The sequence below is a fragment of the Atractosteus spatula genome, chromosome 4 (assembly GCF_055471065.1).
Source record: "Atractosteus spatula isolate fAtrSpa1 chromosome 4, fAtrSpa1.hap1, whole genome shotgun sequence".
Classification (NCBI taxonomy): Eukaryota; Metazoa; Chordata; class Actinopteri; order Semionotiformes; family Lepisosteidae; genus Atractosteus; species Atractosteus spatula.
This window is the reverse complement of record NC_142709.1, coordinates 64,548,950-64,561,007: the sequence shown is the minus strand read 5'-3', so window position 1 is coordinate 64,561,007 and position 12,058 is coordinate 64,548,950. Positions and strand designations below refer to the sequence as shown.

The following is a 12,058-nucleotide window of genomic DNA, read 5'->3' as shown; positions in this document are numbered from 1 at the left end:
CAACACCTATTTGAATTGCAGCCCCTCCCGATACTGAGCTTTGCCTTGTGCACTGCGTGATACAATACATCATCTTTACAAAGAAAACACCGATATAAAACAGTACAAAAGAGTACTTGTTTCCAAAAAATATATAATTTTTGGACAAAATGGTCTGTCTATCCTTGTCATTGAGTACCCCTTTACTTTTAATTGGCTGTACAATCTGGTAGACAAAGCACATAAAGTCACATACTGTAGTACAATAATGTTATCTAAGATATGATCTTATTTTCACATTTGGTCATTAAGCTTTACTGTGACCCTAAGCAGCTGTAATTAAGTTCTTTCAGTGTTGCATTAAATTCACTAATTCACTAAAACCAAGAAAACTAAAGCTTCATTGTCTTTTACTATACATGTGTTGAAATCTGCAGGTCCTAAGAATTGCCCTCTCGTTCCAAGACTTAAACACTCACACTTACACCCTGAACCCTTATTACAATGAGGTAAATTAACCCAGAGAGAAAACCAATCTTGTGCACAGTAATACAAGACCTGAGGCAAAGCAGGTGGGCTGAGAGACGCTGTGTTCCGTATCAGACACCACGCGACAGGATGGGAACATTTACACAAGCTAAACCACAAAAATTAAAAAAAAATAAAAGGAGAAAAAGAAAGAAAACACAAAGAATGTGTCACAGTAATTTTCAGTACCCCCAGGGCTCAAACATCCTTAAACACTCCTAATACTCTACGGCGAAAGCAGCTGCACCCAGTGAGACTCATAGCAGCAAAATATTTCTGCCTCGGAGGTGTAATTTTTCACTTTAAAGGAACAGCGCACTGGTTCTGTACTGCCGAGAACACTCTGGAAAAAGTTTAATTCAGAAGACGATTAAGGAGGTTTAACATTGAAATAATTGTTTTGTTAAAAAAAACAACGAGAGGTATTGAGCCATTCAAGAGGTTCTTCTGAGACAGCTAAACAGTCAGAATGAGTTACAGTAATTAAAAACCATTGCACTGCTGTCATTGTTTATCATTATATCTCTAATGCTGTGTTAGGAATGAATCGAACAGGCTGCAGCCTACCATTAAATGCAGACCCAATCTATATTTTACAAATCACAGCATCTTATGAGTAGGAAATGGACACAGCTGCAGTACATGATAAAACTGGTAGCATTCACAAAATGATACCATTAAAAGTAATGGGAGCACTGCACATGAATCAAAAATATGCCCAACCAACAGTATGTAGGAACTCAAAACATCAACACAACTAAGGGAAAACCAGAATGGAAAGGGACAGAAGCAAAGGCAAGAGAAAATAAAAATCAGGGCTATGCTTCAGAAGTGCAAGATGATGGACTACCTAGGCAATTCCTGTGTGTGGACCTGCAGATGCAGCACACACGCAAGAGCTAATGGTGACTGAGACTAGTGTCCCGCCTTGAGGTTTCGGGCCACGTTCCAGCCACGCTGCCTGAGCTCATCAAGAATGCTGACATTGCCTCCTCCACCTTCACCTCTAGACAAACAGTTCAATTTACACAGATCTAGAGAAAATTCTAATGCAAGCTTGTGCGCACACACAGACACACACACGCACACAATGCTCTCCCAGTATTTAAGGCATCCTAGCCCCGAAGCCACAAATTGTGAAAGCACAAGTATTCCCTCACTCTGTTTTCTTTTAAGGGAAAGAAGCAAAGTTGGGAGAAGCAAAAAAAATGTGGATTTGGTGACCACAATGGGTGGGCCTGAAGCCCTAACATATAATTATCTTCCCTGTGCTTTAACTTCATTATCTGTCAAAACGCAGACAATATTCTAAAAGAACACAAGACAGAATGAGCTATTTTGTTCATTCCTTTCCTGCTCATTTCACATTAATATTTTTAATAAAAATCTATTGTTTGCTTTTATCAGTGGATGAGGGAAACTTCAAAGTTTTTTCTAACTTCTCTCCTTTGTTTAACTTAAAGAGCTTACATCTGCAACACTTTTATGTTTTTATGTTTATGTAAGTTCATAAATTATATGACAGTTTTAAGGTGTTTTTATTATTTTTGGAATGAAACACGGTGTTGCAACAAACTGAAGTTCCATTAAAATGATGGAAACACATAAAGCAGATTTCTTCACTTAAAATAAATCTTAGCTTGCATTCACAGAACCTTTTCTGTCAAACAAGCACTTCAGACTTCATATTTAAATCACCACCCAGATACTGTGGGTACATGAGGAAATATAAGCCAAAAATACAACCTAGAGGATTGCAAGCTTTGTAAAAAATATTATACAAAGTATTAAATCAAGAGACATATTTTCTTGCAAAATTCGAATTCCATGCAGTACCAGAAAAAGAGTAAAATACAGTGTTACTGAAAATTATATTGTTTCACCAAAACATTTGCAGAAACTACACTATTTAAAAAAAATCCCAATTTTACTGCATAACTAATGTTCTAATTACTCCACTTTAGTTGGAACTATTCTGTATACTTCCTAATAGCATAATGGATAGTGAAACTTGGATCATTAATATCTCACAATACTATAACACAAAGCCCACAGAAGACAGCACTTATTTGCAGGAAATATAATTATGACTAATATCTTTCTTAAGACCTTGGATGTTGGGAATAACTGTTTTGGTTTCAGTCAATGAAATCAAAATTAAATGAAAACAGAAAATAAAAGAATTGGCATACAGTATTTAAGAAAAACAAGCACCTCATGTAGGAGTACCTGTACAACACTTAATGAGCCATTATTTCTTAATACTATTGGTAGTCGATGCAGTTAACATCATTCTTGGGTCAGGTGGATGACAATGTATTATTGGCCAAATAATTAATTATTTTCCACAAAAAACAATTGATTTTCTTCCTCCGTTGCTTTAGGCTAATGTGGATTTGTTTCCATTTTACAGATTCAATATTAAAGCTGGAAGAGTTTATCAAATACCAAGCATTTAGAGATTTTGTGGTGGTCTGTTGTACATTATATTGTACAGACTAAAAAACAGTTCTGCTTGTTGAAGAGGTAAATCAGCCAGCTGCTCTGGGATTCTAATACTCTCTGTCAGGGACCTCTCCTCACAGAACCACACGGGGCTTCCTCACACTATCCCACAGTACACTTTTCAAGCACTGTTAACAGAGAGCCTGCAGAAGACAGCACTTCCTGGCAGCAAAAGGCATCAATGACTAACACCTTATTTAAATCCTTGGCATTGTTCGGATTGATGTTGGGATTGATTGTTGTGGGGCAAAAAGGATTTTCATTGAATACAACATGCCTGTCAGGCAAACCCCAGCCCTGAGCCACATGGAGCATCTTCCAAAGCCTGGTGAATTTCTGCTGCATCAAAAGGTTGTTTTCAAGTCCCTAGAGAATCAAGAATCAAGTCTCCTAGCATATTCCATCACCTCAACTGGGTAAAGCACCAGATAAGCCCTGTTATGCATGCAGGGCTCACTCCATCCATGACAGGAGAGAAGACACAGACATTAGGGTTCTACCATTTTGTTCAAGTGATTAATATTCACAATCCATGGGTGGCTGTGATCGGAAGAACATAACACAAGGTTACAGATGAGGGGAGGCCATTTGTTGCTTACTTGTTTTTGTTGAGATTTTTTTTCATAAATAGTCTCTTCAAGCTCCAGTGGATTTTCCATTTTGAATTTGTTTTATGCGTTTGAAATCTGTAACTAATTCTCTGCCAGGTGCTTGCCAAGTGTTGAATTACTGTATGACTAAATCTTTTTTAGTTTAATTGGCTGCTAATATATTTTTCTCTTCCTCCTGTTTTGGTATAATTAAAAACTAACTAGTTTATTGACTTGGCCAGAATTGACATCACTGATATAAATTATGAAGAGTGGTTGTCCTACTATGTGTCTTATAGTACATCACCCAGTTTGTGCATTTACTTCTATCTCCACTCCTCATTGAGTATTACCAGTTCTCAGTCCAAATACACCCAAGAGCTGATCCAAATCTTGACTATCCCTTAGTATCCTATTTCCATAAAGGTGATCCTCTCATTTAGTTCTAATAATTGTTTTCTGATCATTATATGTAGTAGAACTGTACTGTGCTCTGTACTTTACTTCAGCCATTTTGTCTTTTCTTGCCTAGATGTTTTCCACTGTTGTCACAGATTCATTTAAACTCCTTCCTTTAGGATTCATTTCCTGTTCCCTAACGGTTCTCTCACCCATGTCTGTGTGACTGTCTTAACTGCCTGGATCCTGATTGTTTGAATCTACTCCTGGGATGTCGGTACTAGAAAAAGTCTGTAGTTTAATTATATAAAAGGAGCAAGCCTATATATAACACAGAAAAGATTTGATTTGCTGAGGCATTTGACTAATTACAAAACAAACTTTGGGATTAATAATTCTTTGCTAATGAATTATGAATTAATTAAACAAATACTTTTTATGTGTTTTTTCAATACTGTGTGCAAATAAACCTCATTTGTAACCACCTCCAACAAACTGCAGCACATTGTTTAGGACAGACGTAGGATTTTACATGTGACTTGGCAATATAAGCAATACAACAACCTTTTCCCATGGTATAATTGATCCGTTACTGCAAAAAAGGACAAAAAAAAGTTTCATGTGGAGTGAAGATTCTATAATTCTAAATCCCATTTGGCCAGCTTTATTATTAATGCCGAAATCTAATTAAATATCAGCCTGTATAGAACCTTTCCCTTCGACTATATTTCCAAAAAGTTTTGCGAAACCACCCATTTGAGGACGCTATGCTCCAAATGCGCAGATAACTAAAATCTAAGGCAGTAAAACACATCATTAAGATGAGTAATTTTCCTGTTTACCTCAAACACTACGCCCCCCCCTCAGCACAAGCTGTAGCAGGTCTGTTCTTGTGGAAATCTGGAACGAGTTGCCGAGCTCCTTCTCTCCAGACAAATGCTGCGGGCTGCAGGGCCCAGGCAAGTCCTGACAGCATCCATGGCTTTAACCAAGCTCATTTGGCGCCTCTGGTCTTGTCTTGTTCATACCTGACAAGTATTGTCATGTCTGTAGCTTCTCCTAAACCTGTTTAATCTAACAAAAATGTGTTTTTTCCCCCTAGTAACAAAGCACACCTGCCTCTTACCATGGAAAAAGTTTAAGCATTTATGAGTCAAATACTCGTGTTCTTGGGTTAACAACATTTCACTTAAAGGAAAAACAAAAAACAAAAAACAAAAAACTGCTTCCTGAACCTATGGCACTTACAGGAAAGATGCAACAGATTCCCACTATTTCCTCTCTACCATTGATAAATATCAAGGTTTCGCTTTGTACCGTAGTTTGTTTCTTGCTGATAGTTTGAGGAGTGGCTCCCTTTTCACAATGGAATGATCCCACAATTAAATCCTGAAAAGACGGACCCAAGACATAGAACAAGATCAGTCAGACAAGGAATTTTCAAGGGAGATAAGGAAGCATTAATCAAAGCCGTATCAAAAAATGACTGTGGCCAACATACAGCAGAAATGAAAACTCTGAATCCATGCATGTTCAAATAAAGGACTGCACTTCAGAGTCTGAGTGCAAAATACACTATTTTTCTAAACTGGGCATTTCCACACCTACTGTACTACACCTGAAGTCCGCCATTAAATTATGGATGCATTCCAGTTTGTTTACAATTGAGAGAGCATCTGCTCCTGTGATGACACAAAATCTGCATCTCTCAAATTCACAAAGAGATAATGATCAAGGGCAATTTCACTGTCAGAGTTCCAAGATGTGCCACTTTTACAATTAGTGAATCTTAATATTTGAGGAATTCCCAACACTACAGTTATTTTTGGGGCTTGCAGAACAACATCAGAAAATGACAATGAACTAGGGCAATCCAATTGCCAATCCAAGGCAATTTCCCTTCATAGCTGACAGTGTTTCTGTTCAGGACCTGCATTTAGTTCATAGAGTTAATAAATTAAAACTGTAAATTATACTGTGCACAGCGCCCACCAAAGTGAACATGGACCTGTTTACAAAGTACTGTAAATTACAACCTAAATTGCTAGAATTTGAACAGAAATGTTCACATGTAAATGACATTTACATTGTCACTTTTTGAGTCAACAGAATATTTTCTAATAAAACTTGATACTTGATACTTGAGTTTACAATTACCTCTTGCTGGAAGAAGTACTCTTTTCTTTGCTCAGGCCACAACTTTAAACTTTGTAATTAGAAGTGGCAGGTTTCTGCTTCATTATGATGGATTCCAACCCTTAGTTCTTGAAAGAGCTACTGTGAACTATGCCAGATTCTAATCTTTGTCTTACAATTGTTCAGGTGTTTCCTTCACATAAAATACACATTGGTCCTCTTTCCCACATAATAGCAACAAGACCAAATCAATTCACCCAGCACACCTTTGCTGGAATAAATACATTTAAAAAAAATAGCAATATTAGGGTCCAGATAGCACCAAAGAGCTTTAAAGGCAACATTATTTTTTCAAGAATAAAATAATTTATTTTAAAACCAATTAAAAGAACTCCAAATACACCAATAATGTTGAAAAACACAGTTTTCAGAACTCCAGATTTCCACAGTGACAGTTTAATGCTTTTAAAAGAAAAAAAATCACTTCCTTTTGAATTAGTCAAATCTTTCACTTCTGCTATTCAAAGTGCTGCCAATCGAGAGGCATGGTACAGGTAATCTTAGATTGTTTGAACATTTCAGCCTCATAATAAACCTGTTTGAAATCTTGCTTTACAAAAGCATTACCCAGAAAACATTTTCCTATCAGTAAATCTTCAGTTCTGGCTCCCCCCCCCCTTCTCTCACAGCCTGGATTTAAGGCTCAATTTGCTGTGACAGACAAGTTGGAACAGGCTTCTTCACACAAACAAGTCTCAGCCCCATCTCGTGCGGAATGGGATGGTTGCAGGTGTTCTTTGGCAAGCCGCATCTTGCTTTTAGCAAGAACACTCATCTCCAAACTCACCGTTCCACCCTCTTTGCCCGCAGCAGAATCCAAGACTTGTTCCTGAGCTTAACCCATTCAGAACTCCAAGGCTTGGCAGAGAAATGCAGGATGCAGGTAAACCAGTACAATTTTCAGAGAGGTATTATTTTTGGCAGCCTCTGCCTTAGTGTTCGTGAAGTCTGCTGCTTTAAAAGCTAATCCTTCGCTGTCTTCCTCCCAAGCCCCCCGAGACACAGAAAACATTGGCTTTTCTATTTCTTTTCAAGTTAACTGCTTGGATGGAAGGAAAGGCAGTTTCAGAAAAAACAACGTGCAGACATTACAAATGTTGGACTTTAAATACTAGTAAGCCTATCCTACTGTACAAAAAAAACATTTTGCTGAAAATAATTGTTCCTGAACATTCCCTGGGACCTTTTGATGATTACTAAAAAATCCAATGTATTAATAATCAAAGCAAGCAATGACTGAAGATAATCAAGTCAACAGATTTTTCTTAAATCCAAATTTAAGACTTAGCTGGATTATGCATGGATTATTATGCTTAGAACAAAATATATTGTGTGTTGGCAAAACTATGAAGATTTATTTTTAACAGAAGTCTTCAAACCAAAGGAGAGAAGAAATGTTGGTGCTCCATGAATTTGAGACAGGAGATTGAGAACCTGAATGTCTTTTTTAGGGAAATAAAACTTGTGCTAATTGGAAATTAAACCTAAATTCCTAGGAAATTTGACGAAAGGTTCTTGAGACTTTTCAGCCCACAGTTTGAGAAAGGAAAATGTTAAGGTGTAGGTAGAGGATTAGGTTCATCTCCAGAAAACAATCATCAGACAGAACGGCAGGCATAACATTAATTCCAGCTACCAATCCCACGGTCCTCTCAGAAGAACACTAAGAGCTCTATGGGTCTTTCATCATCAAAGCCATGATGATGACATCACAAGTGGGCCTCAGCCATGCAACAGGAGATACAGTGACTCTAAAAAAGGATTATAGGGCTGACTTCAGTCCTGCTTTGATTAAGAGCATAAGGGTTATTTCTGAAGACCACTTAGGAGTCCCTTTATATAGATTTTGTTATTGTTATTATTTATTTGCTTAGTATATCCTTTTGTCCAGGGAATATTTTAAAACACTCCCTGTTAAAAATACTTTACAATCTAATATATATATACCTGTATGGTAATTAATTTAAAAAATTGGTCTTGCTAAACCAACATCAGATCCAGATAGCTCACCTGCATCATTAGTTTTTTGGCTGCAAGTCCTATTTTAGCCACTTAGAATTAATAGTTTTTTTTTTGTAATGATGGCTTCTAAATAAAAAGACCTTGGTAAAATTATCTGCTTAAGAAATAAGTTGAATTAATATTGCAAGATACAGATTAGGATAAACACAGCATATTATCAAATTAATGTCAGTTTTGTTCATTTCTAGAGATTTGCAGTGAATGGCATGATATGGACAAAGTTACTGTAGTTGCATTCATGTAAAAAAAGTGTCTACTGTGAAGCTTGCCATTAACACTAACAAGGCTGGCTTGAACAGTGGAACTATTTGCGTCACTGATTCTTTGACCCAGTTCTGTAATGTGGGTCATGATATGGTTACCCAATACCTATGTGTTGCACCACCTACTGGCTAGTAGGCACCACCTACATGCCTCACCTCTGTCAGTCATTCAAATCAATATGCCGCTAAAAACCAAGTCACAATGGGACTGCTGCACACAGATTTTCCTTTATATTTTCCAAGAACTACAACCTTTCTTGAAGGAATGGACTCCCTGCACAGAGCTAAAAACTGCTGAATATGATCAAATTCTTAATTGGATTAACTCGGTATGTTAAATAGAAAAGCTATCACTCTATGCAATAAGCACACCCACCTTGATAATACAGTCTCATGGATTATTCAGCAATAATCTATCATTTTTAAATCACACAGACAGGGTCTTAATAGACAGAGCATGGGACAGTACAGCTCTGACAGTACTAAGGTGTGGTGCTCACACCCTAGTAAAGTTCTCACAAAACAATTGCGCATTTGACAGACACTTTTTTTTTGGATGTGAAAATGAAAGGATGAGAAAGTCAGTGTGGGAATTGGGCAACTGTCACTATCCCACACTGAGTGCAACCAATGACTGCAATACTGCCCCAAAACTTCCTTCTGTAATCCACCTGTTTACTTAAAGGCGCATTATTTCAGTGCTGTGATTTATGCAATAAGCCTATTGCTCTTGCCACACACGCTTTTCCTAGAAGTAAGATAAGTAGCACATTGTAATGTTTAAATATTAATTTCTAAAAAAAAAGGAAAAACATTAAAAAAAAAATTGTGCCAAATTTTCCCTTTGTTTCCTTAGGGATTTTGTAGTATATCTACATTGCAGATATATTTTTACTATACATATCTTTTGGTGACCATTATTTGTGTAACATTTTCAATACTACTGGTGCAGGAAATTGGCTATGAATGTCTTTTTCAGTAATGTAGAAAAACAATAACAAAAATGTTTCTTGATGTAAAAAGTGTAAAATTCATGACTCACCATTTAGATGTAGTATAATATGCTGATCTAATTATACCCTGTTAGAGGATAAATTAATATATAGAATATTGCTTTATAATATGGAAAACTTTTTTTTTTCAAGCAATTAAAATATCTCCACCTTAAGGCTAACACTGGGCCAAAGTAGTAAAAGCCAATAGGGTATATTCTTTTTCTAATGGCATTTTGATATCATGTTCCATCTTCCGAATTGAGCATAAGGCCTCCACATCAACTTGAAGAAAGCTAATGCAAACATATGCCAACTACGACTTACACTTTCAGAGTAGACACTCTGGTGCACAGAGGTCACTGGAGAGGAAGTTTTCTACAAACCTTATGAGCTATTACTTGGGCCAGGTTTTTTAAAGTGTTGATCCCGACCAAGAAACATTTACTCCCATACATCTTCAGTAAGACTACCTGTAAAGGGTAAATCTTAAATTCCAAACTAGTAGCTCAGTCAATCTTCAATTAAGGTAGAAACGAGGCATGATTTGGAATGCCCCCACCTTTTTAATTAAAGGATCAGCTGCAGGGATGAAAATGGAGCAGAGGGAGGGACATGAAAGCAAAATGTGTAAGTAAGGAGGAAGAAGCATGACATTTATACATAGGTAGGAGGAAGTGGGCAAAATTAGGGTTTGACCACCTCTCCATCTTTTTAAAACTTTGTTCACAGCTGCAAACTCTGCTGGAAGCCGAGCAAAAAGCAAAAATGTCACGGCAACAGTGTTACAATGTGTCCATCAGCAGTTGAGACCAAGACACTTGTTGGTAAAGACAGTCAGATGCTCATGCACGTACTGTATATAATCTGACATGTTTCATGAATGCTGTCTAGAACTTTGTGTAAACCTCTTCACAAACAATTGCTAGGCAATTTGATCTCACAGATGAGTGAAGAGTGCATGAGCATGGAGGATGTGAACACCCTCCCCACGAACATACTGCGTACGGAAAAAGGAGAGGCACTCACTGTCCAGGTGGCTGACTTCGCGGTGCTGGACTGCTGGAAGGACACATCGAAGGTGTGTGGCCCTGGGTAGTCTGTGTTCGAGGGGATGGCAGGCGATGGGGAGAGGGCATCAAATGTGGAGCTGGGCTGGGCATATGGCGACGGGGCGGTGACGTTGTTCTGAGCATGCTCATTGTTATAGGGGCTGGTGGAGGACGATCCACCGCTCTGCATCTGCTGGTCCATGCTGTTCAGGAGCCCCAGGTTGGTGTACTGTGACTGGAGACAAGGAAACAGTGTGCTGAGTTACACAAGAGTCTGAGTAGAAAGAAAAAAAAAATATCAAGGACTCAAACAATGGTGAGAATGTTTCCAATGTATTCTAATATGTATCTACTGTCTCCTTGACTGTTTGATTTGAGGTCTAATTCATTCTCTGGACATGTGAATTTGACACATTTGATGAAACAGGGGCTTAGGGGTCCCTTCATATATTTTAACAATGAAATTACACACTCAAGCATCTTTAATTGCAAGGTACTGTAACTCTTCAAAATTCTCTTTGAGTTCTCCCTGTCTATGTTATTTAAATTGACTCAAGCACAAATGGTGGTACAGAAGGACTGTCAACTCTAATTATATTAAGTAGTTACAATCTGCAGAAATGACAAGAAACGCCTGTGCTAGAACAGTCGTCAGTGATACACCGCACACCATAGGGGGATAATATGTGATGAACAAACACTTGGTATGAACAGGTTTAGGAGTAGACACACTTCCAATCCATTGCAGTTGGTGTCCATCCTGAAATATTTGGTTAAAGTAATTCCTCACTACTTAGCACATAGCAACATGGAACTGTTGCGGATCCACGAACAACTCCCTGCTAACATGAAATCATTTACTGTATAACTAATATCATATCCTTAGGGAACATTTTTACAGTACATTGAAATAATGGTGTATTATTCAGTTTATTCAAAGATAAATCACACAATCATACTCTGCAGCCTGCTTTACACATGTAAGAGAGACGAGACTTGTTTGTAATCAGAATCATGAGCAGTCAGCATTGTGTTAGACATTTCCTTATCTTCTGATGCAGACGGAAAACATATTACAAACGGGCAACCCTCAGAACAATCTGTGTGGCAGAGTGTTATTAAAGTAGAAGCCAGTGCTTGTTTAGTAGATGTTACTGACAGCAGGGGTGTTCTGAAAAGGAAAGAATGACAATATAAAAACAGCAAGCATAGTAAAAGCTTCATATATGTGCAGTAATGATCTGCCATAAAACTACATTTGAGAACCACTTAGTTTCTAGTACTGTATGTGAGCGTGCCTTTTATTTGACATGGTAATGCACACAGTTTTTGTCCTTTGTGGTAAGTAGATGGGATCGGTATGAGGATTGATTCAGTCATTTACTAAGACAGGGATCTCCACTCCTGCTCCTAGAGAGCCCCAATCAAGCAAGTTTTATGCCACTCAATTTTGTATGCCTCTTGTTATCGGTAACACATTTGTAAATATGTGATCATTTAAGCAAGCATTTTGTTCAGTTAAGGAGACAGTG

General features: G+C 37.7%; 1 protein-coding gene across 7 annotated transcripts in view; it reads right to left on the bottom strand.

The window, feature by feature from the left end:
* The window catches only part of tp63 (tumor protein p63), a 68,174-nt gene that overhangs the window by 15,303 nt on the left and 40,813 nt on the right, over positions 1-12,058 (bottom strand). For all 7 annotated transcript variants that reach the window (XM_088912947.1, XM_088912948.1, XM_088912949.1 and 4 more), the window contains one exon: positions 10,504-10,761. In XM_088912947.1, coding sequence (XP_088769073.1) covers positions 10,504-10,761 — 258 coding nt within the window. The remainder of the gene's footprint in view (positions 1-10,503; positions 10,762-12,058) is intronic.